The 23113-nt window shown below is 32.4% G+C and overlaps 1 protein-coding gene across 1 annotated transcript in view; it reads right to left on the bottom strand.

Annotated features, from left to right (window-relative positions):
- Positions 1-3475: 3475 nt before the first annotated feature.
- Positions 3476-23113, bottom strand: part of LOC143062574 (uncharacterized) — a 74121-nt gene continuing 54483 nt past the window's right edge. The window contains exons 12-13 of the mRNA XM_076234236.1: positions 22361-22517; positions 3476-3577 (exon numbers count right to left, since the gene is read on the bottom strand). Of these exons, the coding sequence (XP_076090351.1) occupies positions 3514-3577; positions 22361-22517 (221 nt within the window). The 3' untranslated portion in view covers positions 3476-3513. The remainder of the gene's footprint in view (positions 3578-22360; positions 22518-23113) is intronic.

Here is a 23113-nt window from a genome sequence, read left to right as displayed (position 1 = left end):
TATAATTTTACTCATAAAATTTTTTGACTCCAGTCCACAAAAATAATTTGTTGGTTTTTCACCTTCCTCTATCCATTGAACACGTGATCTGACTATTTTACCCTTTAATTTTTTAATACGTATTTGCTCAAGTTCAATTTTTTTTCTCTCAAGTTTAGTTATTGAAAGTTCGTCAACATTCTCCTCTAACTGTATAATTTCATTTCGTAAAGTTGTTTCCCTTTTTTCAGATTCCCTTGTTTTGTAACTGGAATAAGAAATACTTTTCCCCTGATTTCCATTCATAAAGTTTCAAGAAAAAGTTGGTGATTAATTCTCATTTGAATATCTTCATTATCTATCTCATCAATATTGTCAAAATCATAAACTAGTGCACAATATTGTGCTTTGATTTCACTAATCTTTTGTTTAACTGTATTTATATATTCTATATCATAAAGTAAGGAGTTGTTGAACTTCCATAAACCTTTTCCTCTAATAAAAGGATTAAATTCCAGTTCAAGTAATACCATAGAATGATCTGAACGATAACTTGGATGTACTTCACAGTTTTTGAGACTATTTAACATATTATCTGTAAGAAGAAAGAAGTCCAATCTAGCCTGTTTAAATGGAGTTCTTTTTCTCCAAGTATACCTTTGGACATTGGGATAAAGCTCCCTAAATGGATCTATTAAACTTCTTTCTTCTATGATTCCTAAAATACTATCTCTAGCCTTAGGATTATTAGTATGTTTGTAGTTACAATAATCTATATAAGGGTTCTGTACAAGATTGAAGTCACCACAAATTATGTAACATTCATTTTCAAAATCATCAACAATGCCCATAATATTATCAAAAAAATCAGAACTATCCATATTTGGTCCATATAAGCACACTAAAGTAATTTTTTGATTTTCTACAAAAATTTCTAAAATCAAATAGTTGCTATTTATATCTTTTTTTTCTTTTAACACTTTGAACTCAAAATTATTGTTGAATAATATAGCAACTCCTCTAGAATTGGAACTGACAGAAGAAAAATAACTTTCATATCCCCACATAGATCTAATACTATTTTCTAAATCACTTGTAAAATGTGTATCCTGGATACAGTAAATATTACATGCTTTTGACTTCAGCATATTAAAGACATCTTTTCTTTTAACTTTATCTCTGAGTCCCTGACAATTAACAGATAGAATTTTTAAAGAACCCATATTTATAATAACTTTGTATCAATATACAACATAAAATATTTTTCAAAAACAGCACAACATTGCTGACAGTAACAGGATATATAGATATCAAACATGATTATTAGCAGAAATTGAAGACAGTAAATTTGAAGAAATTGTAATGAAAAAAGATTAAAAACATATGTAAATGATTCAATATGGCAACACAAAAGTATCATTCTATACTTTTTATGTCAAAATTTATAGTATTGCAGAATTTATATTTTACAACTAATTTTGCCAACCTAATGTTTGAACAATAATTTAATAGTATTTATATATATATATATATATATAGTTTGTTTTCAAATTTCTATGTTAGTATATATATCTTATTCAAAAATTATCAATTTATAAAGTCAAGTGTTCATTTTCTTTCCTGCAGTCTTCTTCGAACGTCATCAAAAAGTCTATATTTCAGTTGCAATCCATCTTCAGTTCTTCCAAACACCCCACAGTTATAATACCACACTGATTCAAAGCATTCCATGTCTCTAAGTTTGGTAATCAGTTGCATATTTCTCCTTGTGACGTCATCAGAGAATCGTACCTTGTCCTTCAAGTCTTTTCTAACTCTCATTATGCTCCTTTTAACGTCACTATTGAAAAGTCTTACAATGACAGGGTTGGGCCCAGGTTGATTGGAGGGCAAGCGATGGATAGCGACTACATATCTCTCTTGTAACTGCACATTCAGATCTCTCCTTACTTTCTGAATGAAATCAGATCTTAAGTCTTGTTTTTCATGTCTTGGAAAATTCATAACTTTTATATTATTTTTCCTTGAGTATTGTTCGTTGTAATTTGCACTTACAATTGCTTCTTGTGTATAATTGACAGTGTCTTTTAAAATTTTCTATTCATTGATGACTGTTTCTCTTACTTGATTAATTTGTTTTCTAAGGTCTTCATTTTCAACAGACAAAGCTTCAATTTTTTCTTGCATTCTTTTTCTACCTGTGCTACCCTACAATTGATCTTCTTGTCCATGGTAGACTCAAATCTTTGGAAAAGTTTATTTACAATTGTAGTAACTACTATCTCCAAATCATGTGTTCTAACTAGATCTTTTGTAAACATATCAAAATCATCTTTCTTTGTTACACCCTTAAGGTTCAATTTAATCTCATCAAGGTCTTTTTCTAAATTAGTTAAACCGCTTAACTCCATACTGTTATCTGACTCACTTGAAAGTTCTGAATGAGTTCTTTTTTGGGAGTTTAGGATTCTTTTGTGAATCCAAATCTTTTCTAGCTGAAAGCAATGTCTGAACTGTATTTGTAGATTTTTTACCTTGCGGTTTAACTCCAGTTTTGTCACCTTGTGAAGAACTCCCTAAAGGCATTTTGTAGTAAATGGTCAAAACTGCTCACAATCAAAAATCAATATCTCCACATTAAATTTCAGGTATACAAATCTTTAAAGAGTTCTCTTTTCTTAGGTGTTCTGTACCCCCTTAAGATCTGCCTAGTAACTAGTTTTACACTGAGTATTGATTTCTCCTTCAGTGATCAAGTGTCATCAACTGTTCACTTGTTGAGTAGATCGTGGTCTGTTTGTTGTTTGATATTGCAAAATTAATGCCATACTGAAAAAAGGACCAATTTTTAGTTGTTTGTTGATTATATTCATCTACGAAGGAATGAAACAAACATAACCCAATGGTATTATGATCATTGCACTCAATGAATATGCAATAAATAGATTTATAAAAAGATTTTCCTCCAATGCAGCAATATAATAAATACACTAGTATCAGCTCTTTGACGGTTTCGAGGGTCATAGTTATTATCAGTAAAATAAAGGAGCACTCGTGTAAAACATGATAAACTAAACAACTAAACCCTACTAAGCTTAGACATCACTGTAAACTGTGTTTCAAAAATATTTCAGTGGTAGCAATTTCATGACTAAACACAACTTTTGATTCAATCTGTGTCATATTAATTTAGTCTTAACATTTTCTTTCTTGGAGAAATGGTCAATTTTACATCACATTTAGAAACGGTGTAACGTGTGGTTTAAACGTTCAATGTTTCTGTTTTCTAAAAACAAGGCTGTAACTTTTCCCCTTACTGTATTGTCTTTCTTTTATACTGATACGGTAAGGTGTTTCCCATTGTTGAAACCCATACGGTTGTCTGTAATGTCTTGCATTCACTCCATTTAACTGTGATAAATATTGTCTCATCGTCAATCATATCACATCTTCAAATTATTTTATAGTATAGAATAATTCATAAAAAAAAGCATGGTACAGTTAATCTTGTTGATTTATTTTGTTGCTTTACAATTAGATAGACGTTGGCATAGGAGCTGATGTTGAATGTCCAAAGCGGTTGACCAGAGTCTGGAAACTGTTAATATGAAAAATAAAAGATACTTTGATAAATACTATAGATGTATATATATCTCTGGATTATATCATATTTCCTTGAAGTAATAGTTTTTCTACTAAACTGTCATATAGAAGTTTAGGAAAAGGAGAAAAAGGCTGTTTTCAGATTTGTTTGTTTTCTTAAGCGACAGTATTTAACAAACAGCTGTGGTTTCCTTAGCTAGCGTTCAGTAGTAGCGAATACATTTGCGTGTAACATGTTGCATGTTCCAAGTCAGTCTAAATTTACAATGTATTGTTTGTTTTTGTTTATATGTCATTTTTTCTCCGATATTGTCTGGAGAAGTTATCCTTTCTATGTGTAACAAACGTTCCAAATGTTCGTACCTGACTAATTCAGTAAACGTTTCTTTTTATAATTAATTTCAATTGAAAACACTTAGTATCTTTTATGACAATATGAATATTGGTAAACCAAATATTGTAAGCACATTGATAATAGAATATAACCTAACGCCTTTGTTAGGTCTTTATGAATTAATCAGATTTGGACATGCAATATTGTGACTGTTCGTTCTGTTCGGCCCCTGACAGATTTATTAAGAGTTTTATGTATTTTCTATTCGCAATTATTAGTCTAATGATGTAAATGACATGTTTCATGCACCGTACAATCAATTTTATAATCTCACTTATGTCTTATAACAATTAAATTAACAGAATTGTTTTAATATATTTTAAATATTTTATATAAAACAACAAGGTTAGATAATAGTTAGATATAATCAAAGGTACCAGGATTATAATTTAGTACGCCAGACACGCGTTTCGTCTCATCGGTGACGCTCAAAATATTTATAATGCCAAACAAGTACAAAGTTGAGGAGCAATGAGGATCTAAAATTTCAAAAAGTTGTGTCAAATACGGCTAAGGTAATCGATGCCTGGGATAAGAAATTCCTTAGTTTTCCAAAATTTCAAGGTTTTGTATTCAGGAAATTTATAAAAATTACCACATTATTGATATTCATGTCAACAGCGAAATGTTGACTACTGGGCTGGTGATACCCTCAGGGACGAAACGTCCACCAGCAGTGGCATCGACTCAGTGGTGTAAATAGTTATCAAAGGTGCCAGGATTATAATTTAGTACACCAGACGCACGTTTCGTCTACATAAAACTCTTCAGTAACGCTCACGTCAAAATATTTATAATGTCAAACAAGTTCAAAGTTGAAGAGCATTGAGGATCCAAAATTTCAAAAAAGTTGTGCCAAATACGGCTAAGGTAATCTATTGCCTGGGATAAGAAAATCCTTAGTTTTTGAAAATTTCAAGGTTTTGTATACAGGAAATTTAATGTGATAGAGTGTACTCAAAAAATTTTTTTTAATCTAAAAAAAAAATAATAATCCAAAACCCTTGAAAGCTTGAGTTTACATGCAATATACAACATTCATACATCTTAAGCATGCTAATATACAACATCCCCGTAATATATGTTTACCTTTTACAAATCAATGGACATCCAAATTGTAGGAGATGATCTTGTTTGATGAGTGTGTGGCATTCACTTTCACATGCCTGTTCAGTTGCATCAGTACCTACTGTACCTACTATCCCGTCTACTAATGTTTTCAGTTCATCAGTTTGGAATAACGTATCTAAAATAAGAAAATAAATCTGTCAGAACTTTGTTGGATGTTTATATCATAAATCGACAAGGGAACCAAGCATATTAATTATAAGAACACATTAAATATATTTGCGCTGATTTAAAGCTTGAAGACTGTATGTTGACTTCCAGATGCCATCTTCGTTTTTGTGATTTTGTGATTTTCGGTTGCTGGTTCACTGTTATAAACTTATTTTGTCTTTTTACTCATACAAATAATATATAAATCTCTAATGACGTCCCGATATTTCTATCTATATTTATGTACGGCAGATGTTTTTCCCAAGAATTTCGTTTATCAATGAAACAGCCCGTTCAACAGATTTTACAGATTATTGCACTTAATTGAATTTGAAATTTTGATTCTATATAACTTTTGAATTTTGTCGAATGGGTCTACACAATGTTTTTTGACATAGAAAAACTGTCGGGAAATACCGACAGAACATTCAAAACCCAAAAAATGAAATAAAAACAAATGTAAAACGACTATAGCTTAATTTACGATGAGTTGATTTATTTGAGTCAAGGATATTTCAGCTTAACAAATATAGGCTAATAAATAAACTAAGTGTAACAGAATACACTGTAATAAAAACAGTGTATATGTTTACACAAATGGTCAAGATAAATAAAATTGAGAATGGAAATGGGGAATGTGTCAAAGAGACAACAACCCGCCCAAATAAAAAACAACAGCAGAGGGTCACCAACAGGTCTTCAATGTAGCGAGAAATTCCCGCACCCGGAGGCGTCCTTCAACTGGCCCCTAAACAAATATATACTAGTTCAGTGATAAGGAACGCCATATTAATTTCCAAATTGTACACAAGAAACTAAAATTAAAATAATACAAGACTAACAAAGGCCAGAGGCTCCTGACTTGGGACAGGCGCAAAAATGCGGCGGGGTTAAACATGTTTGTGAGATCTCAACCCTCCCCCTATACCTCTAACCAATGTAGTAAAGTAAACGAAAACTGTAAGAACAGTCACATTAACATACATCAGAAAAATATTGTCAAATGAAAATAAATTAAAACAGGCATACTTCGTTTCATTCTCTACAAATTTCAAAAAATCAATAAGTTGAATTTAATACTCTGAGTTTTTTTTTTGCTCAATAAGTATCAACATGTTGAAGTTAAATGATATTTCATCTAATTATAAGGTTGACACATTTGCAGGAGAATGATATACTTTGAATTACATTACAATCCAGCACATCAAATCTTTCTAAATCATGTGTCTAAAACATATAATTATTTTTCAAACAAAATACGTTAGATTAGATAAAAAAAAGTCATCTACGGCTACAAAATTTCTTCTAAACTTTTTCGAAATGAGCTTGCATAATAGCTTAAGAATTATAGTTCACTGTTATATAAGTTTGTTTTGTGTTTTGTGAAACAGCACTACTCACTCTACTTTCCAGTAACAACAACCAAATACAACAAATTTATTTCCTGTTTTGTCATAAATTCAAACATAAATAAAGTCAGCTTTGACTGAAGAAGTTGAAACTTTAGTTTCCTAATGAGAAAACACTGCCCTGTGACCACTTACCAAAAATAAGTCTTTTCTGTGGTGTAGAAAACACTACTGGTCACAACAGCAATAGAGCAAAAACAAGTTTCATCTTCAAGTATTTAACTGAAAGTAGAAAAAAATAGTTTAAATAAATGATAACTACTTTAAAATCAAACCAAATACAGCATATAATCCAGAAATGTTAGGTCTATTGGAACTAAATGAAAAGTTGCCCAAGGATTTGCAAGTTTCCTGTAATGACCCTATAGGTTGCACTTTGTAAATACAGCTGTTTCTCAAACCACGCCTCTTTTTATGAGATCTTTAATATTCATAGAAAATTAATTTTGTTTGCATACTGGTTCCCAGTTATGCTCTTTGTGTTCCATCTCAAAGAGGCATAACTTGGGAATGTTACCAGTAAATATACATGTGCATATTGTTTATATTGAAATCTGGGGTAACCCTTCATTCGAGGTAGGAGTAGTTAAAAAAATTATTGTAAGTTTAAACATTGAGAAATTCAGGGCATATAAACGTTGAAAATTTGCCGCACAGCCCTATATTTTGAACTTTGAAAAAAATTGTAGTGCATATGAACTTTCAAGTCTAGGATAAGATTTTTTTTCAAAACTTCATAATAAAAGTGGTACAGTTTTAGCCGTAAAAGGAGTTCCTATGGGAAATTACATTGTCAATATTTACAGAAACGCAACCTATAGATCAAGTGTTCACCAGAGAATGTTTCGGTAAATAATTATAGCGATAAACAGAATTAATATAAAACGCACGTCTGTTGTTCCTGGTATATATGATGAGTTAATTTACAACCACTGGGTCGATGTCACTGCTAGGGGAGTTTTTATTCCCCGAAGGTAGCACCAGCCTAGTAGTCAGCACTTCTGTGTTGACCTGAATTATCATTGATATTGTCATAATTATAAATTTACTGTTTATAAAACATTGAATTTTTAAAATACTAAGGCTTTTCTACATCACGAATAGATTACCATAGCTGTATTTTGCAACACTTTAAAGAATTGGTTCTCTGTGCTCTTCAACTTCGTCCTTTATCTGACCTTTTAACCTTTTTTTTTTAATTCGAGCGTCAGTGGTGAGTCTTTAGAAGACAAAACGCGTGTCTTGCGTACACACAAATTTTCATTCCTGGTCTCTATGATGAATTTATTCGCACTCCTTTTGATATAGCAAGTAATGGGAACTGCAGACTGTAGGAATTTTGTTTTAGATCGGTTTGAAATATTTCGATGGGAATAACAATCCCCAAGAACCTACCTTATTTCTCTGATATCTATATATTCTTGACCAAAACGGTTAAGCGAAAAAATACATAACAAAGAAAGACTACAATATGGAATATTGTTTATGAATTATAATCCTATATAGTCGGACCTTATCCAAAAATAGTCATTAAGTGCAAAGACATCGAAAAGATTGTATATAAGTAAAACATTAATGAAGATCTATTCTTCAAATGATGAAAACAATATTTTGGTAAATGTACCAATTAAAGACATGAAATATTTATTCATAATATTGACAATACTTATGAATATGTCTTACCTGCTTGCAATGGAATGTAGTGTGAGACAGTATAAACGCACGCTTTATCTTTTATAGTATTACAAACCTCTTTGTATTGATAACCTTTATAGCACGTTTGTACTTAAAAATGTGATAACTAATAATCATACAGACATTCCACATTGCGACATTAGCTGTAAGCATGTAATAGTCATGGCGTGTTTTTTTTTCTTTCTTTTCTTTCCTCAGTGAAATATGCTTTTGCTTTTAAACCTACAACACAACAAATCAGACAAAAAGGTTCATATAATTATTTATTCTAATGTTGGTTCATGTGTACTAGAACACACCCGCGAAATCGCGGGGAAATAGAGTGTATGTAAACTGTAAAAAAAAATATACTGACTGGAGAATTTCAGGAGAGATATCAAAAGGCAAAGGTACTTAGGGACTGGGCTCATTTTTTTGCCCTCCCCCTATTTTCCAAATACCGATTTTTATACCTTCTGTTTTTCTGTACTCTATGAACATGCATATATACTTTAATTACTATGCAGAGAATTTCAGGAGAGGTATCAAAAGTCAATGGTATTTAGGGACTGGGCACTGCCCCCATTTCGTTTAAAAAAATTGTTGATTATATGGGGAATCACTGAAGCATGAGAGGTACCCCCTCCCTTTTAGGTCAGTCAGTTCCCCCTCCCTTTATATGAAAAGTTCTGGATCCGCCACTGTAAACTAATTGATAGTAAAAATAATAGCAAATATTATTCATTTTCGTTTTCCTCCCAAAATAACCCAAACTGAAACACGTTAAGCAAGGATGATACATGCTAGAACTCAAAATGACAGCAGAAAGCAAATTCATATACTTTATTCATAGTCTTTGTATATTCAAAGTACAGAAAAACACAAACCGGAAGTTTAATCTGACTTAAAGTTTTGTCTAATGACGGGAAAATATCCGGACGCATTCTTTTTCGTTTTTATCCCAAAATAACCCAAACTGAATGATCATAAGAATGGATGACAAATGCGACTATACATGTTACCTATAGGACACAGAGGCATGATGATTAATTTATTGTGGAAGGAGGAGAAGCGACACCCAAAATGAGGTCTTCTCGTTTAATAGTATAGATGCTTCGGAGTAAAGTGTGGCGTATTTTCGCTGAACTAAAACACATTTTTTTGCTTAGAGTGCCAGCTGAAGCCCACCACTGGATGTGGGATTTTCTCGCTGTGTTAAAGACCATTTGGTAGCTTTTTAGTCGGATAGTTGTCTCTATGACACTTTACGAGTTTTACTCTCAATCATTTATATTCTCAATTTTAGCTTGAATTTTGGTTCATCATGAAGAAAGACTAACTAATAGTAATCTGGCCGAAATGTTTTTTTCTGCGATCGGAGTTAATTGTTGAAATGTTTAAAACTTAAACCGTTTCTGACAGCATAACGTTGACACAAGCAAATTTAAAAATTACAACAAACAATTACAATACTAGTATGACTTTGACATCCACTGACTTTGGACATACATGTGTTGGGTGTCAGACCCAAAGTCCTTATTAATGAAATAGCATGTTCGCAATAACGAATATTGAATTGCTGATCCATAGAGTCTACATGAATATTATTTCGCGGTGTATAGCGGCCACATCATCTTCGCATCTTTGTTCCTACAATGTCTGTTACTTCAGCTATTGTTGTTGCTCAAGTCGAATTTGTTCTCATGGTCTCATTTTGATTCGACATCAAACTCAACTATATCTGTCATTTGTATCCTTTTGTACTATCAAATGTAGGCCAATGAAGTTTCCTAATTGATTCGTTAGTTAATCCACTAACAATAATGAACAGTTTGAAAGGCTACTACAACAGTAGAATCCGTTATATTTGTAAGAATTCCTTTATACTATAAGCGTAAAGGGCATTCCTATTATCCCATGTTCACTCTTTTTCTAAACTTCTAACTTTGTTTTGTTTCGTTACATTAAAGATTCTTAGATTTGTTTTAAATATCTGTAATGCGCATTCCTATGCATATTATCATCGAAAACTAATATTCCTTTCTGCTCCAAATTATCTTACATCAGTTATATTCGAGAATATTGCCCCAAGAAACTCAAAAATATTCAAGGATTTTGCATCAATGTTATAGGACTAGAATGTTTTTAATGACTAGCACTATGATGATAAATTGTCGTCAGTAATATCCGTTAAATTAAGACGCACAACCAATATATTCTAAAGATATGCTTCTGGTTTCATCCACAAGCTGTGCGCCCATTACTGGAGTTCAAATTCGGAAAGGTTAAATAATAGACAAACAACCGCAAAACGATGCGTCTGCTTTGGTACAATAAAACTTATATGGTTTGCATATTAGGGAATACGTTGATATGCTTGGTCGAGAGGACTTCCGGTAGTTGATCTTGACGTTGGTTATTTTGCGATAGACGACGTTGATCGAACTTCTTTTCGTAACCAATGTAAACAAGATGGCGGTGATAATAACACAGACGTTAACAAAATTTATTTCACTGTACGTTAATCGTTAAATAAAATAACAAAAACAAAAAGATTCGTTTGAATGCTAATAAGAATTTTTATAGTTTATTTTTATCAGATTGCGAATTTCAAGGAGTACATATTTTGGCGTGAGCCAACAAATAAATTCATGCGCCAGGCCTATTCAATGTGAAAAATATACAACTTACGTTGGATAGAGGTTACGAGTGTGAAAACACATTTTCCCTATTTCCAATTTTAAAGAATTATAAGGATTAAACGCCTTTTTAAAGGTATTTATTGGTGTATAAACTGGACCAAGTCACTCACAAACAGATCATAAAAGTCGGACTTGTATTTGTTTGTGAGTGAATTGGTCGAGTTAATACACCAATAAATTCCTTTAAAAAGGCGTTTAATCCTATAATAATTTGTATTGCAATGAGGTAACAAGTTTATATAGACTAGATAAAAGTAGGAAAATTACTGGATACAAATAATTTTTGGGTTACGAATAATGTCGAGATAATTGTATAGCATAGGTTCTACTGAATAAAATTGTTCGTTTTTAGTTTGTAATGTAGCCCGGTTAAACTATCTGTCATATATCGGTGCTTCAAAAGTAAATACAACGTAGTAGAAAAACCAATGGAAAGCAACTACATAATTGTGCTACAAGCTACACGATAACATAATGGAGGACAAATGAGAGACCAAAGCACAGTATATTTTGCTTTCTTCGTGAAAATCTTGTTCGCTTATCAAATGAAAACGAGAAAATATAGCAGATATTAACAATGTCGTTGATTGGTTTTTTGTTCTTTTTTGGGGGCATAATCAAGACCGCTGTGTTTCAGTTTTGAATTAACGGATATATAGAGATTCACCATTTCTACTTTCCATAAACGACTGTTCAGCTGATCGTTGTTTATCACACAGGACACCTAATTGGAGTTAAACGCTTCATTTGTTAGTTTCAACAGCATATCGAAGACGATTAGATGCCTTGCAAAAGTATTCAAATACATCTTCATCAATGATAAACAACTATGTCGATTCTTATACATCACAAGCCTTCAAATACACACGTTTTCGTCTTTGAATATTCCTGATTAAGGTACCTTCGGACGCATGCAATTTTTAGGTGGTTTTCATACTTTTTTAATCAATTTGATGAGCACAGCTTAGCCCATTCTCTATGCGATGGAATCTATGTTTTCCTTTTTACATAAATCTTAACTATCGAACTATGAATCAGAAAACAGACAAGACTATCTTCCATACTGGAAAACAAATGAAACAATCTCAAAATAATTTATGAAATGTAACTAGTCGCGATGCAAAGCTGAATGCCACACATTAAATAAGATCATCTTCTATAATTGAGATTCTTACTAGTTTGCAAAAGGTAAGAATTGTCTTAACATTATTATTTGTAGATTTATTCGGCAAGAAAAACGACTTAACGTAAATATGTCATTTGACCCCATTTTAGATACAGACTTCATCGCATAAGAAATATACGGTAAAATTCAATACTCCACATAACCCCAATATTTGACAACTTTACATATTTTATAGATATATGAAGATGTGGTAAGAGTGCCAATGAGACAACTCTTCATCCAAGTCACAATTTGTAAAAGAAAAACCATAATAGGTCAAAGTACGGTCTTCCACATGGAGCCTTGGCTCACACCGAACAGTAATATGCAATGGGCCCAAAACATGACTATTGTAAAACCATTCAAACGGGTAAACCAACGGTCTAATTCATAAAAAAACGAGAAACAAAGCCATTTATGGACCACATAAACAAACGATAACTTCTGAACCTCATGTACCTGACTTAGGACAGGTGCAAACAAATGCAGCGGTTTTGAACGTTTTAATAGGTACCAACTTTCACCCCTTCCCGAAACAATAGTGCAACATCACATTGAAAGATACACTATATATAATACCAATTGAAATGGTTTAACATAATCAAAAGACAAATAAACTCAAGTGAACAGTACACTGAACAAATGAATTTGATCTTTGACACAAATTCAATTTAAAATTAAAAACCAATTGTCTTTCCACAATTAAGAATCTATTTTGATATGAAAATGTTAAAATTTGGTTTTAAATGTCAATGTCAGCGTCAAATGACAGCTTATTGTACGCTGATTCCGAAAATGTATGCTTTTTATACGAAAAGATATAAATAAGGCAGATACTTTTTTACTTCCGGTTTAAAATATGTTACTTCCGGTATTGTTTGATAGTTTACTTGACACTGATTCCAAAAATATATGGTCCTATATACTTTTGCATTGTTTTAGTACAAAAAATAGCCACTTCCGGTTTACAAAAGGTCACTTCCGGTTGGGTTTTTCAAGGTCACGTTGCTTGCAACCTACTGCAAAAAGTCCCATGGCTTTATCATGTATACAGGTAAACGCAAAAATCAAAATCTAGAACGCTAAATTTACCTATGACCTTGAGCTCAATTTCAAGGTCATAAACCAAGAACCTCATATCAAAATGCTCTAGGCTTCTACTTTATATTGTTAATGAGTTATATTACCATGCGACTAATATTAGGTATAAAAGGGGGAAAACTTGCATCGAATATCTACGTAACCTTTCAACTAAAATTTATGTGTTACGACATGTCGCAACTAACAATTGTGTGGAAATATTTTGTCCCTTAACATAAAATTGTCCATATTTTGAGTTAGAGCTGATGAAGTTTTCTATAATTTTGATATAATTTGTCCCAAAAGTAGCACAACACACTGTAAAAATATTATTGAGAAAGCGCAGGTGGGATCTTTTTAATTTTCATTTATTGTCTAAAAGAAATGCATTACGAAATAACTGTATACTCGGACCATCCTGAGGATATAACGATCAATTTGGAAAAATAAATTTGTCGGTTTCTTATACTACTAGTGATGCAGCCACGCACAGTACAATGAGTGTAGAGTACATGTTAAGAGGATTAACTAATCAGAGCATTGCCATAGAATTATTGACAAAGAGGATTACAAGTATGAGTGAAACTATTCACCAGGTGATTTTATATGAAACGTATAAAAGAGGGAATAGAGACAGAAACATCCATCAACTTAGTACGCAAGAATTTGTTGATTTAGATGAAGGTGAAGATGATATTGAAATAAGGAAAGCGTTGGCAAAAGATATGTAACTGAGGAGGGACTTACACAATTTAAAAGAGGGATGAAAGACTCCATCACCCAGTCCATCACTCAGTCAGTAGGGGAGATAATTCAGAGAGAAATGACACCTGATGTTAACTTAAAGTTAAAGAGAATAATTTGAAATATGAAGAGAAACCTTGCCAAATGAAAGAACATTTGGTTGAACCGAAAAAAATCGGTGGATACAGCTGATATGAAGAGTTCATTTGAAGACGATAGCCTATGTATACAGGACCTAGATTTAAACCTAGAAATGTTGTTTGAGGAGTCTAAGGAACAGACAGAACATACCAAAAGGAGGTAATGGGTAGTGCAGAACCCATCAACAGGATAGAAGAGAATATTATCATTGAACGGGTGACAGCAGCTAGCATTGCAGTTCCGGTGGTCATTAACAAGATTGTGACGAACGCAGTTATTGCAACTTGAGCAGAGGTGACGGTTCTAGGTGAGAAGTTGTATAATCAGATTCCTGAAAGTAAACGACCAAAAATAAAGAGAGCAGCAAAACATTTGATAGTTGCTGAGGCCGAAAAGTACTTGACAACAAGAGAGGTTACAGAGATTGAAGTTGATCTAGGTAGTGAAACCTTCAAATGGCCAGTTAATGTAGCACCCATTGGTGACAAAATGTTATTAGGTTGTGACCTGATAGATGGTATGGACATCACGATCAATTCCAAGAGAGGCCTACAGACTAATGGTCAGATGATTGGGTGTGACACAAAGAGAAAACTGATGGAGTACCTAGAGTCGGAAAAAAAGGGCACCAATTCTGGGCTTATCATTTACAAAGGAGCGGTTAGAAGTGAGTGTCTGTCAACCAGAGATTCAATGGAAGAGCCGGTAATGGCAGATTACAGAAAATCCATGGTAGCAAGTACACAGGACATGCATTTATATATAGGAAGTATTACAAATAGATATAGGAAGATGTGGTATGAGTGCAAATGAGACAACTCCACATCCAAATAACAATTTATAAAAGTAAACCCGTATAGGTCAAGGTACGGCCTTCAACACGGAGCCTTGGCTCACACCGAACAACAAGCTATAAAGGGCCCTAAAAAATTACTAGTGTAAAACCATTTAAAAGGGGAAAACCAACGGTCTAATCTTTATAAAAAATCGAGATACGAGAAACACGTATAATTTACATAAACAAACGACAACTACTGTACATCAGATTCCTGACAGGTGCAAACATTTGCAGCGGGATTAAACGTTTTACAAGTGTAAGTTATAAGGGTACACATATGGACAAGGTCGATGTGCAAACGTTGCCTGAAATGTAAATGTTACAGAAGAAAACATAAATGTTACAGAAGAAAATGTAAATGTTATAAAAGAAATGGTTTATGTTCCAGTAACAGACAAAAATGAAAATGTTCCAGTTACAGAAAAAGACGGAAACATGTTCTATCAGGAGAAAAAAAATGAGTCAACTGAAAGATAGTGTCCGTAAAACAGATTTAGACAAAACTAAGAAAGAACTTGAGAATGTAAAATAGGTAACTCAAAACACAAAAAAAAATGGAGGAAACGGAAGAAAGAGCAGAAGTCAGCATATATAAAGGGGACTTCCCGTTGAAAACATGATTATGATTGAATTTGAACTGATCTTTAAAGAATCAAAGAGGTAAATAATACATTACTCAAAATTACATACAAACGATTAAAAATATTGTACTTGATTTCTTTGTATTCATAATTATTAATAATAATAATTTCTGATACCGTAAATAGTGTTTTAGTTATTATTTAATTTAGAAAAACTGAGACTATTGAATATCTAGAGACAAAAGGTATTGTTTTAAAATAAAGATTGGCAACAATCAATACACTCAGCAAAGATAATAAGCACTAGTTTACTTCAAAACCGAAATACAGTTAACAAAATCACAGATTGGACGCGACAGGGTACTTATGCATTCCCAAAACACAAGGCCACTAAGGACATACCTGAGAGTTCTCTCAGCCAACTATACGGGATGTCTTATTGTTTAGATCTGTACGGTTGCCTATAATGGCATGCTTTCACTTTCACTTATGTTGATAAAAGTTTTTTCGGCAATCATACCACATCTCCTTTTTTATAGTATAAAATAATTTATAGAAAAAACCTGGTGCAGTTAATCTTGTTGATTGATTTTGTTTTGTTGCTTTTCAATTAGGTAGACATTGGCATAGGTGCTGAATTGGTGGACAAAAAATTAAGCAACACGTAGGCCACACCAAAAAGTCCATATGGTTGCCTAGTAGTGCATGCATCCACTTTGGTTGATAGTTGTATCATTGGTAATCATACCACATCTCTGTTTCTATAATATAGAATAATTTATAAAGCATGGTGCAGTTATTATTGTTAATTTATTTGCTGTTGCTTTAGAACTAAATATACATTGGTTGGGAGCTGATGTTGCCACACGTTGTCCATATAACACTAGTTTAACTTATGTAAAATAATTGATAAAAAACAAGATGCTGTAAATCTTGTAAATTTATTTTCTGAATCTAAGCAATTTGGGCTGCTGTTGCATATCCAAATCGGTGAACCAGACTCTGTAAACTGTTAATATAAGATAAAAGATACTTTAATAAAAAATATAAATGTATAGAGCATTTAGGAACAGCAATTCCTAAAAGGTTTACCAAATATAGCTAAGGTAATCTATTCCTAAGGAAGAAATTCCTTAGTATTTCATAAATGCAAAGTTTTGTAAACAAACAATTTATAAGTGTGACCATATCAATGATAGTTCATGTTAACACAGATTGGCTGACTATAGGACTGGTGATATCAACGGTGGATAAAAACTCCATCAACAGTGCCATCGAATGCACACAGCTGTGGGTTCCTCAGCTAGCGTCCTGTAGTACCAAGCACATTTTGGTGTTTCTTTCTAAAATTGTATGCTGTCAATATCAAGAAAAGTGGTCATTTTGATAACTGTTCAGTGCATGGCTTTTATTGTAAATTTTACTTTTACGACATATGGTCTAGATAGGCATATGAGGCTAGAATGGGCGCATATAATAATAATAGCAAAAGTGTATGTCTGTACCAAATCTATTTGAACAATGTGTCGTTATTTTTGTTTTTTTGCGTTCTTCAAAATTGTTTGCTCATGTTATCTTGCTTATATGTTATTAACATTTCAGATTTTCGTCTTACAAATGTTTGACTGTTCTATTCGGCATCTGACAGGTTTCCAATTTCATTTCGCTATTAAAATTTGTGTGTAATTTTTTTTTAAAGATTTTGGCCTAAAGGGATGTTTTCAAAAGATTTCGCGCGCATGTCGTCTTTTCAAATTATTTCAAAATAATGTGATTCAGTGCATTGTTTTCAAAGATTAAACTTTTCCTCAACCTTACAGAGATTAGTTCATCTCTTTGGACACGTAAAACATCAGCAACTAATCAAAGAGACATATTGTTACGGTTTAGGGGGTAGCTGTAGGTTTGAGCTACTTATAAAACACTCGCTTCTTTTATCACGCTCGTCGTTTACTGTTAGAAAACGCGTATACAGAGACATTTGATGAACATTAGATACATGTTATTGTAGTTGTATATAAATAATGTAAAATAGGTCTCTGGGATTAATGATTATATAGTTCTTCATCACAGTTACTTAACGACTGTTCCAACCTTCTGTTTTCCCTTATTTCAGACGTTTCCGCTTGATCACCTTTCTATTTTATTTACGTAAGACCTGACTTTTGTAACTGGGGCCCATACATGCTTAAAGTAAGCTTAGATTAACCCCGACAGAATGTCAACATGCACAATCGCCGCCATTAGTATCACTAGATTTACTGACGTCAGTGACCTAATGACCTGAGATCAGCATCCTATCAGCATTACGTAATTTGCCCGACATCACCATAGGTGGGACAGAAGTATAAAAACGAGTGCACAACAGTCTTCAAGCAGACTGAGGCCCGTTACCGATACCAAGGAAACTTGCCAAAGCAAAAGAAAGTGCAGCAGTCGATGCAACCCGTAAAACACATGTACCTATACTATTGTATGCATTCCCGTTGAATAAATGGACTAAACCATGTATAAAGATTTGGAATAATTTCCAGTAGGTGACAATGGTAACCTCTACCCCATTCCTCTGTACATATAGTAAACTGATGCATTCCCGTTGAATAAATGGACTAAACCATGTATAAAGATTTGGAATAATTTCCAGTAGGTGACAATGGTAACCTCTACCCCATTCCTCTGTACATATAGTAAACTGATTTAATATAACGACTCGTTTCGATTTGTTTTGTCATTTGATTTTGCCATTTGATTAGGGAATTAACGATTGAATTTTCCTCGGAGTTCAGTATTTTTGTAAAAAAAAATTCGACTCTTGTCTCCGAGTCAACTCGGACGGGCTTATAAGTCAACTCGGACCGCTCATAGTTATAACTAAGACAGTATTTAAACTACGTAAATTATAAATGATTAAATGTTATATTTCACATGAAAGTATTATTTACATGTTGCCAAATTCGTTTAATGTGAATTCAAATTGCCACTCATCTTAATCAAATAAGTATAAAATTTACTCTAAGCAACACAATGTCAAGGTTGATTTCGTTTTTTCTTAAATTTATTTGTTGAACTCTATATTTATCGTTTGTATAACTTGAAAGACTGTCAACTCTGGTCGTAATTTTAAAGTGTACTCGGACCAACTTTAACATTGTATAAACATAGAGTTTGTGTTATTTATTTGACAATGTATCATTTCTACGTTATTGGATTTGCAGAGGAAGAGCTGTACACTAATTTCTTTAATGCTAATTTAAATTCTACTGCATCATAATGATTTTATATTTTGAATACAATCTTCATCAATTCATTTAACAAACAGAAATATCCGTTAATTGAATTCGTTATTTATTATATTTGTTGCTTATAATCTCATTTCCTTCTACCCACAGTAATAATTTTATTAATAGTCATTTGTCTCTTTCGTCAACAACAGCACATTCAGAACACAACTTTGGAAGAGAAAATGACAATGCCGAGGAAAATTTCGAAAAACAACAAAAGACAACAACAAAAAAATCACTTCATAAAAGCTTAAGACTGACTAACATATCCATCAATAAAAAAACCAGTTTGATATCTGGGGTTGAAGTCATAAAACTTTGCTTAGTGCTTGGAGCACAAAAATCATGTTCGAAACATGAAATCCAACATTTTGATTGGTTGATTTTCGAGTACGAGTACAAAAAACTGACTCGAAAGTTTTATGACCGCAAGGCCTGGTATCTAGGAAGAGTGATCAGATCGTGCTTCCCATGTATCATTAGTCCTTTAACTCCTAGAATGTATGAAACATAAGGTGATATGCCATGACGTAATAGCGGATTGCTGATTGATTACTTTCTAACCGTAAGACATCATTAAAATCGTAAACATTTGCAATGAAATATACTAACCTCAAACGTACATCGAAAAAGAAATTTTGAACTAGAGAAAAGCATTTTGTAAAAGGATGGACAAGACTGTTATCGGTTGAATCACAGATGTTGAAATTTAAAAAGCTAATATCATATCCCAACCCTAAGCAAAGCTAAAACAAGGCCTCATGTCAGCTGGTGTTCTGGAAGAGTAAACATACCCTCTCCTAAAATAAACTGAAATATGTTCTACGGTATGGGATATCTTCATAGTTGAAGGTCGATCGATGACCTATAGTTATTAATATATGGGTCATTTAGTCTTTTGGGTAATGTTAACTCATTGGCAATCATACCACATCATTTTATTTTTATATTATAAAGTCTATTCCTTTCATCCGATGCATGCAAGCAATTGTATTATATGTTAAAAAAAGATAAAAAAAAAAACAAATAAAAAAAAAACCACCTACTGCATAGTATTGTCATGGCAAGTAAGCATTTGATGGAGATTTAACAAAAAGACCAATTTTGGCAGTTATTCATTCAAATTTTATCCATTGATCTATCATGGATCTGTTTAGTAGCTAGAAATTGTTTTACACTGACCATTTGTTTGCCCGTCAGTGATCAGTTGTCATCAAATGAATTTTTTAGCAAATTATTTGTTGTTGTATATTGTAAAATAAATTTTATGCTTGTTGTTCGTATCACATTCCTTCCTTAAGGACTTGAAGTTACGTGTGATTTAAACTTTTCTTAATCCTTTTGCTATTGTCTTTATTATTATAATTACATAATCGAAAGAAAATCTTCATTTAATATAAGTATTTAATACTTTCGGTACGACTTTGAACTGAACTTATTTTTTAATCTGAAAAGTATTCATAGTTAAGAGAATAATTCCGTTATAAAATACTCCTATCTCCTGATCATACAGGTTATAATGGCAGAATTAATCCTCTTTTTGAAAGTTCTCTGTGAAAAAGATATTGCAGAATATCATATGTTTATGTGGAATCTTATGAACTAAACATGTACAGTTCTTACTTGTCAAAACATATCTTTCAGTTGTAATAGTAATTAGCTTAATTAATTTTGTTCACCTTGTTTAAAGATAATCTCTCTTCAAAAGGAGAAAAATACAAATAAGACAATTAATCAATTGAATGGAGAAATAAACCGAGGTATAAGGGAGGGTAGATATCTCATAAAACGTGTTCAATCCCGCTGCAATTTTTATCCTATCCCAAGTCAGGAGCCTCTGGCCTTTGATAATCTTGTATAGTTTTTTTTCAAATTACAGTTCATTTGTATGTTTCTGAGTTCAGTGCTACGTCTATTTTCAATAATAAAGTACAAATGTTTGTCTAGGATCTAGCTGAACCAGTCTCCGGGCGTGGGATTTTCTCTGTGGACAGATCAGAAAGTATGCACAGTCATAGGCCCACATATACTGTAATGGGTTTATTTTTTGTTGATGGTCGATCGGTTGCCTATTCTGGTATGCGTCCAATTCATTTGAACTTTGGTGGATAGTTGTCTTATTGGCAATCATGCAATATATCTTTATTTCTAAAGATAACGTAATTCAAAGCACGGTGCAGTTAATCTTGTGGATTTGTTGTTGTTGCTTAACCACTAAGTATACATGGGCATATAGGCAGATGTTGTATGGCAAAATATTGAAAACACGTAGTCCACAAAACAATGGATGAACTTATGTTAAATAATTCACAAAAACAAAGATACTGTAAATCTTGTAGATTTATTTTTTCTGTATCTAAACAGTAGCAACTGCTACATGTCCAAATCGGTGAACCAGACTTTGGAAACTGTTGATATAAAATAAAAGATAATTTGAATAAACAATATAGATAAATAAATATGTATACATATAATATATCTGGATTATAATATGTTCCCTTGAACTACTGTTGATTTTAAGTAACACTCATATTGAATTTTAGGAAAAGGGAAAATGAATGTTGTTTTCAGATTCTTTTCTACTATTAAGCGACAGTATATTCAGCAACATCAGTGGGAACCTTAACGTCCAAGAGTAGCAATCACATTTTGATTGTTGTTAAAATCTTAAAATATTTTGATTTTTCTGTCAGTGTTTCAAATGTTGTTATTAAAATGTTTGTATTTTCTATTCAACCTATTGGTCAAGAAGGTTAACTGATGTTTCAAAATCAGTTTCACGTGCCGTTTATTAGATTTGTTACTTTAAAATATGTCTTATAACTACATTCGATGAACAGAATGTTTTTTTGTTGACGAAACGCGCGTCTGGCGTATATATTAAATTTAGTCCTGGTATCTATGATGAGTTTATTTATTACCACTGGGTCGATGCCACTGCTGGTGGAGATTTATTTCCCCGAGGGTATCACAAACCCAGTAGTCAGCACTTTTTGTGCTGATATGAATTGTCATTGATATGGTTACATTTATAAATTTACTGTTTACATAATTTTGAATTTTTTGAAATACTAAGGCTTTTCTACCTCAGGCATATATTACCTTAGCTGTATTTGGCAAAACTTTTAGGAATTTTGGTTCTCAGTGCTCTTCAAATTCGTACTTTATTTGGACTTTTTAACTTTTTTGGATTCGAGCGTCACTGATGAGTCTTTTGTAGACGAAACGCGCGTCTGGCGTATATGCTAAATTTAGTCCTGCTATCTATGATGAGTTTATTTGAATAGTTTAACAAATTCTTGATATCAAACGACAAAGACAGAGAAATGTATAAGAGTACACCAAAATTTATTTTATTTTTCACAAAAACGATACACTCAGTTGCATTACAAACTTGAGGTGTCGAAAAATATATAATATTAATACATACTTTCAATGATAACATACAAATCCTCTTAAATGTTAAAAAAGAATCAAACCAATATGTTTACCTTTTACAAATCAATGGACATCCGAATTGAAGGAGATGATCTGCTTTGATGAGTGTGTGGCATTCACTTTCACATGCCTGTTCAGTTGCATTAGTACCTACTGTACCTACTATCCCGTCTACTAATGTTTTCAGTTCATCAGTTTGGAATAACGTATCTAAAATAGAAAAAAATCTGTCACAACTTTCTTACCTGCTTATAATAATATAAACAATGCATATGTTTTTATCGATTCGTGAACCGACACTTATTCTTTATTAGAAAAGATTTACTAGACTTGCGAATATCTAGGGCTTGCCAAATTACATAGGCATATGTCATTTGTTGTTGATTTCTAGATATCATCTTTATTTTGGAGACGTTGGGTTGCTATTTCACGGTTATTTACTCTTTCTGTCGGCTTTTTTTTTAGGTCATACAAATTATATATAAACTTCTTAAGGTGGTATGGGAGTCTAAATTGAAAATGATAAAATTTGTTCATATTATTAGAAGCTAAACTAAATGATAGAATTGTAAAATTAAATACGAGAAGATAGCTTTTAGAAAATGATTTAAAAATATCAAAAGAAAAGATAAGGCCACCGTGCGTTTTTTCCGGCTAAAATACAAAATAGCAAAATTTTATGAAGATTCCTTCAGAAAATGCACAATTGGAGAGTTACCTCCTCTTAAAATTTCAATTTAAAAACATTAAAAATCAAAAAAAAAAAAATCTACATTTGGAAAAATATTAAAATTTAGAAGTTATAA

Source organism: Mytilus galloprovincialis, chromosome 2, assembly GCF_965363235.1.
Source record: "Mytilus galloprovincialis chromosome 2, xbMytGall1.hap1.1, whole genome shotgun sequence".
Lineage (NCBI taxonomy): Eukaryota > Metazoa > Mollusca > Bivalvia > Mytilida > Mytilidae > Mytilus > Mytilus galloprovincialis.
This window is presented reverse-complemented; position numbering and strand designations above follow the sequence as displayed.